Raw genomic sequence first — 15,651 nt, 5'->3', positions numbered from 1 at the left:
CATGACAATGTTCCTGTGCACAAAGCTAGCTCCATTAAGATATGCTTTACATGGGTTAGAGTGGAAGATCTCCTACTATAAAGCTCTGACCCTCAACCCTATTGAACACCTTTGGGATGATTTGGAACGTAGACTGCACCCCAGGCCTCCTCACCTCAGCCAAATCAGTATATGACTTTACTAACACAAATCCCAACAAGCACACTCCAAAATCTAGTGGAACATCTTCCCAGAAGAGTGGAAGGTATTATAACAGTGGAATGGGATGTTAAAAAATACCCAATCATCCACAAACATTTGTTCTTTCACCAAAACCTTTGATGTTTAATCATGTCTAATACAATGAAGAAATCAGGATTCAACAAGGCTGAAAACCGTTTCAAACAGGTCGCAGCCCCCATTGAATCTAGCGCTTGATTGATTTTTTGCCTCCTATCTAACTCCACAGGGAAAGCTCAGTGGTTAAAATGTTAAACTTCTGAGCAGAAGGTCATGATTTGTAGAAGTAAGTGAGTTCAAATCCCACCACTACCAAGATGCCACTGCTGGGCTCTTAACTCTCAACTGTTTAGTTGTGTGTATACCGAACAATCATAACATTATGACATTATGAATAGTGATTGAATAACACTGAATATCTCTTTATCATGGTACCTGTTAGTTGGTGGGATTTATTAGGCAGCAAGTGAACATTCTGTCCTCAAAGTTGATGTGTTAGAAGCAGGAAAAATGGGCAAGCGTCAAGATTTGGATAAGGAGTTGGACAACGACCAAAATGTGATGTATAGACGACTTGATCTCCATAACTACAGCTCTTGTGGGATGTTCCTTGTCTGCAATAGTCAGGATTTCTTAAAAGTAGTCTAACGAAGGAAAAGTGGTGATCCAGCGACAGGGTCATGGCCGGCCAAAGCTCATTGATGCATGTGAGGAGCAGACGAGCTCCTGTAGCTCAAATTGCTGAAGAAGTTAATGCTGTTACTGTTCAAAGGGTCTTTACACACAATGGTAGGCAGGTGGTCATAATCTTATGTCTGATCCGTGTATAAGATAATTTGCTCTCGAATGCTATTCATAGACTTTATTTTAGTATTTAACACAATCATCCCTCAGCACCTGATTGAGAAGCTGAGCCTGAACACCTCCCTCTGTAACCGGATCCTGGACTTCCTGACTGGAAGACCTCAGTCAGTCCGGATCGGGAACAGCACCTCCACACTGAGCACTAGGTCCCTCAGGGCTGTGTGCTTAGCCCACTGCTGTTCACTCTGCTGATTAATGACTGTGTAACAATGCACAGCTCAAACCACATCGTCAAGTTCGACAATAAAGCAATCGTGGTGGGTCTCATCAGCAAGAACAATGAGTCAGCATACAGAAAGAAGATGCAACAACTAACAGCCTGGTGTAGAGCTAACAACCTGTCTCTGAACATTGACAAAAACCAAAGAGATGGTTGTTGACTTTAGGAGAGCTCAGAGCGGTCCTCGATGGATCCTCTGTGGAGATCGTCAAGAGCACCAAATTCCTTGGTGTTCATCTGGTGGAGAACTTTATCTGGTCACTTAACACTAGCTCCATCATTAAGAAAGCCCAGCAGCATCTCCACTTCCTGAGAAGTTAGAGGAAATCCAATCTTTCTCCCCTCATCCTACAGAGGGACCAATTAAGAGCATCCTTAACAGCTGAGTCTCTCTCCTCTCTATTGCAGACATGAACACCACACGCTGCATTCGCAAATTTGACAGCATTGTGGACATCCACACACACCCCTCACACACATTCTTCACCCTCCTACCATCAGGATAGAGGTACTGAAGCATATGGGCCTCACATCCAGACTGTGTAACAGTTTTTTCCCCTCAAGCCACCAGGTTCCTCAACACACACAACTGTACTGAACTGTACCAAACTCACACACACACACACTCATTCAACGGTGACAACTCTCTCTCCAGTGTTCTGTATTGCTTTAAAGATTTATGATCACACTCTTGATGTCACCCAAATAAGGATGGTTCCCCTTTTGAGTCTGGTTCCTCTCAAGGTTTCTTCCTCATAACATCTAAGGGAGTTTTTCCTTGCCACAGTCGCCACGGCTGCTCATCAGGGATAAATACACATCATTCACCTTAACTGTTGATTTCTGTAAAGCTGCTTTGAGACAATGTCTGTTGTGAAAAGCGCTATAGAAATAAACTTGACTTGACTTGACTTGACAACCTGAACTCAAACACACACTCAATCCTAATTTCAATACATACACATCCATGTTTCTCAGCACCACCCATATCACATTAAAATCATATTATACTGTTTACTTATCATATTTACTGTTATGCTGTTTTGCACCTCTTGATTGCTGCTCTTGCTGGATTTGCACAACATTGTGTTTGACAAACGTTTAAATTTCTCTCTTTTGCACATTGTACTGTATAACACATTATACAGTAGGTTAACTGGTCAGTGCTATTTTGTGTTTTGTGTGTATGTCCCACACTGTCTTGTAATGTTTTTTGTCTTGCAGTGTTTGCACTAGGGTTGCACACGATGCACTTTGTGTTCTGTTATGTAGCTCTATGTTGTGTGATGTAGCTCTATGTTGTTTTATGTAGCACCAGGGTTCTGGAGAAACTAACAATGACAACAAACGCTTTTTGAGTTGAATTGAGTGTGTGTTATATTTTACTGATATCTATATAAACATAAATTAGTGCTATGCATAGGCGGCCATCTTGGATCCCTTTCCTGAAGTTTTAAGGTGGAAGAAGATGGAAAATCATGCTGTTGGAAAAACGGTTTATTTCGAGATTTTTCTAGATTTCTACTGATTTCTCATTTTTGATTGGTCAGAAGGTTTGATTGGATTGATTTTCTAGAACAGCTGCTTTTACAGTATTGGCTGCAAGGCTTCATTAGTTCATTATCATACACCTGTTCCATAATGTAAAAGCCATACTGTGATACTACACGTGTCACAAGCCAATTCACAATTGTGATCAAATGTATATACAGCCATTGGTTCAACAGGTGTAACCTTCTGAAGAACCACAGCGTCGGCCGTTTTGAAGCATGCATGCATGAGGTCAGAACAAGGTCAAAGTCGTGACACTCAAGGAACGGTGATGTGAAGGAACTTAACAACGTGAGAGCTCACGTTTCAAAAACAGGAATAGAACATTTTCCTAATGTGTGCTAACCGAGGGAAGGGTTGCCAAATCTTCTGTGATTCATCCCTCTGTTTTGACAGTTGGAGAGGGAAAAGAGGGTTTTTTTCCCACGCAGTTGTCCCACATACACACGTTTCAAAAAGCACAGCCACTTATAGAAAAAGCGTAGCATTTCCGCACACACTTCCTGTGACTCGCTGTCCCACTTTCAGTAGGAGACATATTAAGCTTGTGCTTTCTACCACCGTTGTGCTCAGGTGGGAGAGAGACCTTGTGCTCGGATGCTCTCACTCTCTTTCTCTCTCCCTCTTTCCCTCTCAATCTCTTAAACAAATAATATTACAAGGACACATGCATGATCCTCACACACGTGTATATAAACTGAGTGAAAGAAATCACTCAAAATCACTGAACATACCTTTAGATACCACACACACACACACACACATGTTTAAACTAGGGGTTATGCAGAAGATCACATACACACGCATACACACACAATGATCCTACCCTGAGCATGTGATCTCCTTCTTCATGTGTCCCATCCATGTCCACCAAAACACCTCCTGCCCCACGTCTACCTGTGATGTCGTCTGTGCCCATGACCTCCATGTCTTGTGTGTGTATGAAAGAACAAGCGAGAAAGGATCAGTGTGTGTGTGTGTGTGTGTGTGTGTGTGTGTGTGTGTGTGTGAGAGAGAGAGAGAGAGAGAGAGAGAGAGAGAGAGAGAAAGAGAGAGAGAAGGAGATGGAGGTGTGACGAGAGCAACAGATCGGAAAACAGTGTGAGCGTGTGAGACAGAGCAGCGAGTCTCTGTGGGACTGTGGAACATCTCTGTATGTCTGTGTTTATACATTCACATATCCTCCATCCCTCTCTCCTCTCCTCTCTCTCTCTCTCTCTCTCTCTCTCTTTCTTGGTCTCTCTCCTGCCTCCTTTCAGCAGCCAATCATTGTGCTCATGTCCATTTCATTTTATTCGTCCTGGCCGGTAACACATGTGCCACACACTACAGCACATGCATTCATAGGGCTGACTTCACAATTATTGGCACAATTCCAAGAGAATGGTGTAAATAAAGATTACACACAATTATTCTGTCATCCTGTTCCAGCATTCCGTTCCCCATTGACACATAAAAAAAATTGTTGGCACTTTCTGGATAAGCTTGTGTGGGTGCCAATAATTTTGTAATACACTGTACACATGCAGCATGCAAGTGCACAAGCTGAGATTTATATAACAGTATTTTTTTGCACGGTTCAGATCAGAACAATGTGATATGCAAATCAAGGAAATCTTTACTGTTGCCCATTTTTTTCCCCTTTTAACACATCGACATCGACAAAATGTTCACTTGCTCATCCACTAACAGGTGCGTGATGAAGAGATAATCAGTGTTATACCCTTCACCTGTTAGAATGTTGTGCCTGGTCCGTGTAAAAACGGCATTGTCAGGACAAAAACCAAGCCGTGATGTCCAAGCAACTGTGAACCTCTGTGATCAAACTGTGAACATAGATCAAGAGCAAGGATCTGTGGGCCTCTGACAAGCAGGTGTTGAATGTTCCAATCGTACAGGGACATTGGTCTTTTTGGAAATGAATGAAGTTTGGCACAAACCTGAAACCTTCGAGATTTGGCTCTCTGGTCAGATTAGAAATCCAGGAAAAGAATAGCCCAGGCCAGGCAAGTGAGAATCAGTCAGTATTAAAGAGCTTTAGTAGGAGGTGGGAGCTTAGTGGAGTAGGTGGTATCTTAGTAGATAAGACATTGGATTAAGGCATTGGATTTTGGAATCTGAAGTTCATGAGTTCAAAATCTCAGCCACATAAAGCTGACACTTCTGGGCCCCTAAACAAGGCATTTAATTCCATAGCTGCTCAGTTGTAGGAATAATATATATGTAAGTCTCAGCTTATCAACCAAAGAGCATCTTTGTGGTTGGGAATGGACTGATGAGGTGCTGGGCGAGGGTCCTGGGGGCTACCCTCAGGAGCAGGTCTCTGGTGGGCACCTTGGTAGCAATGGGAAGAGAATTCCAAATTTTTGTTGCATGGAAGGAAAAAGCCTGATCACAAATAGAACGTAAACAGGTAGGAGAAACAACTAAAAAGAGCAATTAATTTAAAATCTATTTTTAACATTTTTTAATCATTCCGGAATCAATGCAATGACTCTGAACAAAAGAAACAGACAAATATGTTTACCAGACCTGGTCTTTGTCAGAATCCTAGCAGCTGAATTTTAGTAAGTACATTTTGAAACCCTAACAAGCAAAACATTACATAATCGATGTGTGAAAAAAACGCAACATGCAACATTTTAGCAACATGTGGCGCAGATTTGCAATGTTTCTAAAATTGCTTTTAAAACTGTGCTTTGAGAAAGTATTAGTGAAAGGGGTGTGAATACTTTTGGAACTAGTGTATTTCTTTCAATGAAATGCTTCTACTTGGTTTTCCTTCGAATTTGGCTGGTTGCTATGTCACATGAAATGTTTAAAATAGATCTGAGCTGATTTCTCTGGGATCTCTGAGCAGAACTGCATCTCAGAACACATAACATCTTGTACCTTGCGGTGAATCGTGGACACTGCATGCATTTATACAGAGTACAGGTATTCTATTAAGATATATTTGCCATGGTGTGTGTGTGTGTGTGTGTGTGTGTGTGTGTGTGTGTGTGTTGCCATTCTTTTGCGATTTCATAATCTGCAACAAGGCCACAGTCCTTGCTGCTTAAAGCCTTTTAATGTTGATGAATGAAAAACACACACACACACACACACACACACACACACACACACACACACAGAGTCTCAGTCTCATGTCGTTACACAATATAAATATCAGCCTTTCGTAACTGTATCATTGGTACACACACACACACACACACACACACACACACATATATAAACATATATATCAGTGGTGGGCCTTTATTGGGGACTTACCCCACTTAATACCACCGCTATCAGGTTTTAATTATAGAAACCATTAATACTATAACCGCATATATAAACACAATATAACAATGCGTGGCATTACAGAGAGAGAGACATTTCATATATAGAGAGTAAATACCATTTTACTAAAGCAAGAAACCCTGTTAAGACTCCAAACCTCTACACTACAACCGCAACTGTACACCTACATCATCTGGAGCAGTTCAGAATCAATGTTTGTCTAATAACATGACAATGACATAAAAATGTAAATAAAATACAACCTACTCACCAGAGATGCAGACTCATAATTTGCAGCGCTCCTCAGAGGCTGTAATCCAGTGGTACGGCTCGTATTCACTGGTCTGGAAGTGGTGAACAAACCCTTTCCCAGGCTGAGACACGCTAGCTAGCTTCGGGTTAGCCGACCTCCTCACAATGTCTAGCTTTTCTTGAAGATATGTCAGAGACCAAATATATTTCTCTTCCTCCGTAATCATAATAAGTCTAACTCAGATGTATTAATGTGTGCAGCATGCTACAGATGTGTTTTGCCAGCCAACCAACCAATCAGAGGACAGAAAAATGCTGACGCTATTTTGAGCCAGCTGGCTGCCCTGTGAGGCGAATTTAAAATCTGATTGGTAAAAGAAACAGATTTATTTCTTATAGAGACTAAGGTAAAAAAGGCCATCAGTACTGAAGGCCCTGGGCAGATTAGATTGACATGGCAGCACTTAGAGACTGAAATCTGTTTTGATTTCAGCCTTTCTTGGCTACTTTCTATCAATGCTACACACCCACACAAACACAGTAAAATTATATCACACAGTAAAATTATATCACACAATCTTTTCATATTTCATATTCACTCTGTACTTATCTACACCACTACACACACACACACACACCTCTTGCTTTTCTTACATGACCAAATGCAATATGAGCTTTTGGAGATCATTATTAATACAGCTGTGCATAATCATCACTGTTCTCCTAAATCGTCTGGCCATTACGTGCAGCAGGACCAGACACATCCTTCTTTCTTCAGAAGAACACCACCTCTCACTGGGCCGCTGGTGATGGCAGCACTGGAACGTTGGATGGGACGTGTACAAGGTGCTTCACCAGCTGACTGACAATAGAAAAGAGAGCAGATGTTACCTCCTGTTGAGCGACCAGCGACAAAGTACAGAGACAGTCGAAATGATGTGGAGACTGAAGGAAGGAGAGGAAGAACGCACAGGAACACGGCTTTGCTTTAGTGACTCACTGCGATGACTCACTGCAGGATCTCAGGAGGAATGAGACGAAGATGTCATTCAGTTATCACTCGTACACGGCTCGTTATCACGTATTCGGGCTTCATTCGTCCGTCCCATTATACACGCTCGTAACTGGAGTGCAGTAATGTAATGTAGTGTAGTGTACATCAAAACCATTCTTCAGATCACTTCATTTCCATAATGATGGTTAATATCTGTACCTTGTCATCACTGTAATGACTTATTTTTCAAATTTAAATCTTATTTCTCACATGCATGACAATACACACTACAACATGCACTGAAATGCTTTTTTTTACAACTGTAATAAAATCAGTGCCAGGCTGCATATTTCACACCTGGACCTTCAGTGGTGTCCCACCTGAATCAAATTTGATTTGATTGATTTGATCCACCTCTTGATACCATCATCTGGACACCATGGCTATAGAAAGGTTCAATATAATAGAGAAACGCAGTATAACAGAGTGCTGCATCACAGACAGGAATCTCATATGAATGAATGGTATTACTGCAGCAAGAAACCCAGTGAACACAATTCAACACATCTCCTTTCACTGTAGCCACAGCTGCACCTCCACATACTGTACATCATCTCTAGCAGAAGCATCCATATTAACCTCATTAACTGACCCCGGTTTTATGTGCATTTTTTTCTGAGCATTACGGTTTTCCTTTTACTGGGAAAATTGTTTGTTTTAGTGCAAATTCGACAGGAAACAAAACACAAAAAGTAAAAAAAAGTAACAGCTGTTTTGAACTGTTTTGGCCGAACTTTCCTCACAATATCCAGCTTTTCTTAAAAAGTCCGGCTTGGAAATGTATCTGCAACCAAATCCATTTTATCTCTTCTGTCAGTCATTGTGAAATAAATAAATATATATCTAAAATCCACATGAATATATATTTCAGCTTGTGCAGTTTGCTACAGATGCGGTTTGTGGGCTGCGATAAGTGCGCTCTCTGACTATCCAATCAAAGGATGTGAAAATGGTGACACGATCGGATGCCTTCTAACCAGCCACAAGCGGATTGGTGAAAGCAACAGCTTTAGGCAGCTAAAAAAAAAAAGGTTTGCATGTGCTTAGCATGAAGGCCTTAGATCAGATACCCTTGACCCAGGCAACACATGATGTGACAGCTGAAATCTGATTGGATAGAAACTATTGAATGTATACAGACACTCAGGTGTGGAGAAATGCTTTGAAATGAAGAGAATAGACTATTGGGAATAACTTAATGCATATTCATGGATAAATAAAAAATATATTAAAATGTAAGTGTTAGTATAAGATGTGCCTCACACTGGATCTCTAAACACATTCCTATGTTGTGTGTTCGGTGTCTATAGGATCTTTACGATGTGATTATGTAAGGTATATGGAAAGTCTTTTTTTTGCCAGTGTGTATATATACTTGTGTGTGTGTGTGTGTATATATATATATATATATATATATATATATATATATATACATACTTGTATGTGCTATGCTGTGTGATTCTTCCCTGATCAGAAAAGGCACCACGGGCATCGTAGATCGTATGGAAAACCTCTCCAAGAATTACGTTTGGCTTGGGCATGATAAAAACTTTCCAGCAGAGAAGTCCTTGCTATCCCTGACGGCCCACCACTGCAGTAAATGAAATAAAAATGGAAAAAAATGGAAAAATAAAAACAGAGTTTGCAACGAAGATTGTAATTAGCAGCTTTAACGCATCTGTTAAATGCTGATTACCAGTTGTAATTGGCAGCTTCAACCCATCTGTTGCTAATCACAGCATGTGTGTTGAGGGTATCACCTCGGTGTCACTACTTGATTGTCAAACAACGTGCCAGCTAAATATGTCCAGCTAACCCTGGAGACAGAATAGATGTTTACCAGACTGTGCATTGGGAAAAAGATGATTCTTGAAGGGATTCTAAAGAGTTTTTAATTCAATTCAATTCAATTCATTTTTATTTGTATAGCGCTTTTAACAATGAACATTGTCTCAAAGCAGCTTTACACAGATAATGTGGTGATTAAACATAAATATGTTCTTTGTAAGTATGTTTGTCCCTGATGAGCAACTGTGGCAAGGAAAAACTCCCCGAGATGGCATAAGGAAGAAACCTTGAGAGGAACCAGACTCAAGAGGGAACCCATCCTCATCTGGGTTGCACCAAATGTCCATTTGAAGCAGATATACAATGTTGTGGGGTACAGTGATGATGATCAGGAGCAAACTGCACTCCCGAGTCAGTGCAGCAGACCGCCGACACCAACTACAGTCCAATCCGTCCTCAAAGCACCCGTTCTACTCCGAATTAAGAGACCGTCCCGAGCTGCACAGAAGTGTGAAGATCCAAGGAGGAGAGGGGCAGGAACACTGGTCACTGGAGCCTCAGGAGCATGTTTAACTCGACCGAAGAGAGAGAGAGAGAGAGAGAGAGAGAGAGAGAGAGAGAGAGAGGGTGACGGAAGAGAAGGATATGGATTATTAAGTGTAACTATTGGTGTACGAAAGTTAATGTCACTGTGCAGTTTGGACTCGGCAAGACTCGCTATGGCAGCATAACTAAAAGGGAGAACCAGAAGGTAACACAGACATGAGGGATCTCTGGGATAAGAGACGACCCACCACACCACCGTCAACAAACCTGAGTGAACGTGTGAATGTGAGGGACGACAGCATACAAATATACCAGTTCACCAAACACTCTATATCCATGTTCCCTCCAGATCTGTGCCTTTACCTAAGAGAAATCTACTGATAAAAGGCTTGACTAAATAAATACGTTTTCAACCTCGACTTGAACACTGAGACTGTGTCTGAGTCCCGAACACTGATTGGAAGGCTGTTCCATAACTGTGGGGCTTTATAAGAGAAAGATCTGCCCCCTGCTGTAGTCTTCATTATTTGAGGAACCAACAGATAGCCAGCACCTTTTGATCTAAGTAGGCGTGGAGGATCATACTGGTACAGAAGTTCACTCAGATACTGCGGTGCGAGACCATTGAGTGCTTTATACGTCAGTAGTAATATTTTATAGTCAATGCGAGATTTGATTGGGAGCCAGTGTAGACTGATTAAAACAGGGGTGATGTGGTCATATTTCCTAGATCTAGTGAGGACCCTTGCTGCTGCATTCTGGACTAACTGAAGCTTATTGATGCACTTACTCGCACACCCAGACAGTAAAGCGTTACAGTAGTCTAATCTAGAAGTAACAAAAGCATGAACCAGTTTTTCTGCATCCTGTAACGACATCATATTTCTAATCTTAGCAATATTTCTAAGGTGAAAGAAGGCGATTCTGGTGATATTATTCACGTGAGACTCAAAGGAAAGACTCGGGTCAATAATCACACCAAGGTCTTTGACAGCCGTACATGCTGAAACAGAAACACCATCCAGAGATGCTACGTAATCGGAAAGTTTACTTCTAGCTGCATGTGGTCCTAGTAAAAGTACTTCCGTCTTATCTGAGTTGAGCAGAAGAAAGTTATTAAGCATCCACTGTCTAATGTCCTTTACACACTTCTCAACATTGTTAAGCTGATCTCTCATCTGGCTTTGCTGAAATATACAGCTGTGTGTCATCAGCATAGCAATGGAAGCGAATCCCATGTTTATGAATAATTTCACCAAGAGGCAGCATATATAAAGAGAAAAGCAGTGGGCCTAAGACAGATCCTTGAGGAACACCAAACTTTACCTCATAGGCGTGGAGAACTCACCATTTACATCCACAAACTGATAGCGATCAGTCAAATAAGACCTGAGCCAAGAGAGAGCTGTTCCTTTATTCCTACAACATTCTCAAGTCTAGCAAGCAGTATAGTGTGATCAATGGTGTCAAAAGCTGCACTAAGGTCGAGCAAAACAAGTAAGGAGACAAAACCCTGATCAGAGGCCAATAACAGGTCATTTACCACCTTAACTAGCGCCGTCTCTGTGCTATGATGAGGCCGAAATCCTGACTGATACATTTCAAAATGTTATTCATAAGCAGATGTGAGCATAACTGCTGTGCTACAACCTTTTCTAAAATTTTGGATATAAAGGGGAGATTTGATATCGGTCTGTAGTTGGACAACTGACATGGGTCAAGGTCAGGTTTCTTAATAAGGGGTGGATAACTGCCAGTTTGAAGGATTTGGTACATAACCAGTGCTAATGGAAGAGTTAATTATTTTTAAAACAGGTTTGATTACCTCTGGAGCTATCTGTTTAAAGAAACTAGTAGGCAAGGGATCGAGAATACAGGTTGATGATTTTGATGAGGAGATTAATGAAATTAAGTCACTCTCATGAATAGTAGTGAAGCTTTGTAATTGATTGTCTGCTATAATGACACTGCTGTCTACAGGGTTACTTGTAAAATAATTTGGATTTATATTAACCGCCTGGATTTCTTGCCTGATGTTTTCAATTTTATTATTAAAAAAGTTCATGAAATCATTACTACCTATTGATGGTGTGCATGTTAGCGCAGTGCTTTTATTCCCTGTTAATTTTGCTACCGTGCTGAATAAAAATCTAGGATTATGCTTGTTATTTTCTATGAGGGTGGAGAAATATGCTGATCTGGCAGCACTAAGAGATTTTCTATAATTTAGGAGGCTCTCCTTCCATGCTATTTGAAATACTGTTAATTTTGTTTGACGCCATTTACGCTCTAGTTTTCGAGTGTTCTGTTTTAAGGTGCGTGTATGATCATTATACCACTGTGCTAATTTTTCTCCCTGATCATTTTGGTCTTAAGGGAGCTACATCATCTAGAGTGTAACGTAACGTTGTTTCTAGATGTTCAGTGGCCCAGTCGAGCTCTGCGGGTCTGACGGAGATCTATCTAATATCGTAATATCGGAAGATAATTAATAAAACGCGCTGCTGTAGCTGACGTGAAAGTACGCCTTAACACGGTAACGTGGTGAGGTAGAAATGCGATGACTAAGGCAAATTTTAAACGAGATTAGATAATGGTCTGAAATAGCTTCAGACTGTGGAATTATGACTAAGTTTTTTATTTTTAATCCAAATGTTAACAACAAGTCGAGAGTGTGTCCACCACTATGAGTGGGTCCTATAACATTCTGATTAATTCCGACTGAATCTAGAATGGACACAACTGCTGCTCTTAAGGAGTCTTCCTGATTATCAAAATGAATATTAAAGTCTCCAACAATTAATGCTTTGTCTAAAGAAGTAGCTAGATTTGTAATGAAATCTGCAAATTCTATCAGAAAATCAGAGTAGGGCCCTGGGGGTCTATAAATAATAATTAGTGGAATTAACTGACTTGACCTGCTTTCAGACACTGAATATTTTATGTTGGTGTAGAGAACTTCAAATGTTTTACATTTGTGTTTAGTCTTTTGTGTGACGTTTAGATTATTATTATAAATAGCTGCTACTCCGCCTCCTCTGCCATTTAGACGGGGTTGGTGTATGTAACTATACCCAGGAGGACTCGCCTCATTTAATGCTACATATTCATTCGATTTAATCCACGTTTCTGTCAAACACATTATATTAAACTCCTGGTCGGTAATAATTTCGTTTATAGTAAGCGCTTTTGGCGTGAGAGATCTAATATTCAACAATCCTATTTTTAGATCAGAGGTGCTGGCTGTGCGTTCAGTCCTATTTAATTTAATGTTAATCAGGTTACTTAAACAGACTTTCTGATAATTCCTATATTTTGGTTTTGCTCGGGGACAGACACAGTCTCAATATGGTGGATCCTGAGTGGCGACTCTGTGCAGCTAGCAGACAGTCGGTTTAGCCTGTCTGTCTGCTCCCTGGCCTTGGCTCTAGACAGTCACTTGTTAACTAGTGCTGTTCTGAGACTATGACCTATACTACAAGAAATGAGAGCAGCACCTTCCGGTGGGATGGACACCATCCCGCCCTAACAGGCCAGCCTTGCCCTCAAAAATGCTCCAATTATTAATGAAGCCCACATTGTTTTTGGAGCACCACTCGGACATCCAGCAGTTCAGCGACCATAACCTGCTGTAGGCTACATCGCCACGTCGCATTGGGATGGGGCCAGAGCATACTACAGCATCGGACATTGCCTTCGCTAATTTACACACCTCTATAATATTACTCTTAGTAACCTCTGACTGTCGAAGGCGTATATCATTAGCTCCTGTGTGAAAAAATATCTTAGAGAACCTGTGCTTTCCTAAGAATCTAAGCTGACTGCTGCATGATCAAGAGCATCCTGACAAACTCCATCACTGTAAAGTACGGAGGCTCCACTGTGTGTGAACGTAAAGCCCTGCAAAGTGTGGTCAAAATCGGCCAACGCATCACTGCTTCCCAACTACCTGCCATTTAACACCTTCACCACAGCAGATGTCTGCACAGAGCTCAGAACATTATCAAGGACTCTTCACATCCCAGTCACAAACTCTTTAACCTCCTTCCATAAAGAAGGAGAAAGAGGAACATACGCACCAGAACCAGCAGGTTCAGGGAAAGCTGATAGATTTTTTGGATCAGTAACTTCACTTTAATTTCATTGAAGTAACAGTACTTTTACTTCAGTAGAATATTTTATTACTCTTTCCATATCTGCATAGGTCCAAAGGTCCTGTAAATACCTCCCATATTGTGCAGTGCCAAATCTATTTTTCTGTTTGATTAGCTGGAATAGGGGATTATGACATATTTGCTGATTTAGTTGATACCGGATGTTGATTAGCTCGATTAGGGATTATAACACTCGGATTACACTCTGGATCAAAGGATTGTTACACTCAGATTACACTCTGGATTAAGGGATTATTAAACTCAGATTACACTCTGGATCAAGGGATTATAACACTCAAATTATTACACTCTGGATCAAGGGATTATTAAACTGAAAATGACTGGCTAGATTAGGGAATTCTGACACCTGTTTGTGCAATTTTGTGGATTCTTCTTGCTGATTGGCTGGGTTGGAAGATTGTGATTGTATCTGATTGAATTCTTGAATGCTGATTAGTTTAATTACAGGATCCTAAAACCTTTGATATATTTAGTGAATGCAGCATTGGCCAGACTGGGAAATTATAAATTACACTTATTGTTTTTAGTAGATGCCCTGTGCTGTCTGCAAGGATTAAGGGATTATGACACATATTGGTCTGCTTTAGTTCATACTGGATGTTTTTTGGCTGGATTAGTGGAAATTCTAGTTAATTTATTTAGTGTTTGTTGTGTGCTGACTGGCAGGATTATGGGAATATGCATCCCAGTTGTTTGCTTTGGTGAATTTTTGGTGAACTCAACACTACACCGCTAAATCACTACAAAACAAACATAAACAAAAGACTGTATATAACCTCTGTACAATACATGTACATACTACATAGCATATCTTTTTCACTCCTCATTACATCTGCACTTTTTATATCTGTATGTATATTTATCATTACTGTACATTCTGCCCAACATTTCACATTAATCTGTGTATATAATGTATGTGTATATATTTATATATATATATATATTTTTATATATAGTAGACTGTTTATTCAGCTTGCTACTCCTTAATGCCATAATCTTGTGATCTGTAACCTTTCATTTCTGCACATTTTTCTTAATTACTGTACACCTTTATATTTATTCACTGTACTTCTGAATGTCCACACATCTCTGCACTGAAATAGCCTTTATATTTATTCACTGTATATACTTCATATATATACCACTGCTGTAAATATGCCAGATAGTTATCTGCACTTTTGCACGACTGCTACATTTTGCACTTCTGGTAGATGCCAAACTGCATTTCGTTGCTGTGTACCTGTACAATGCAATGACAATAAAGTTCTATCTATCTATCTATCTATCTATCTATCTATCTATCTATCTATCTATCTATCTATCTATCTATCTATCTATCTATCTATATCTATCTATCTATCTATCTATCTATCTATCTATCTATCTATCTATCTATCTATCTATCTATCTATCTATCTATCTATCTATCTATCTATCATCTGCCTTGCTGATTGGCTGAAGTAAGAGATTATGGAGCAAAGTTGTCTCATTTAGATGATGCTGCATGTTGATTGACCAGACTGGTGGATTATGAAGCCCAGTTTCCGTAGCTGCTGCATGATGATTGTCTGGATTATATCTACTAAATACCAGTACATTTCTTTTCAGCTATATACAGTACTTTTAAAATATTACAGACTAACTTAAACAAAAAAAAGACCTTACAAACAATTAAATATAATTAAATTGACATAGGT

The 15,651-nt window shown here is 40.2% G+C and overlaps 1 protein-coding gene across 1 annotated transcript in view; it reads right to left on the bottom strand.

Moving 5' to 3' along the window:
- Positions 1–4,063, bottom strand: part of LOC124392336 (sodium bicarbonate cotransporter 3-like) — a 43,968-nt gene extending 39,905 nt beyond the window's left edge. The window contains 1 exon segment of the mRNA XM_046859228.1: positions 3,681–4,063. Coding sequence (XP_046715184.1) covers positions 3,681–3,782 — 102 coding nt within the window. The 5' untranslated portion in view covers positions 3,783–4,063.
- Between the last annotated feature and the right edge of the window lie 11,588 nt (positions 4,064–15,651).

The sequence above is a fragment of the Silurus meridionalis genome, chromosome 10 (assembly GCF_014805685.1).
Source record: "Silurus meridionalis isolate SWU-2019-XX chromosome 10, ASM1480568v1, whole genome shotgun sequence".
Lineage (NCBI taxonomy): Eukaryota > Metazoa > Chordata > Actinopteri > Siluriformes > Siluridae > Silurus > Silurus meridionalis.
This window is presented reverse-complemented; position numbering and strand designations above follow the sequence as displayed.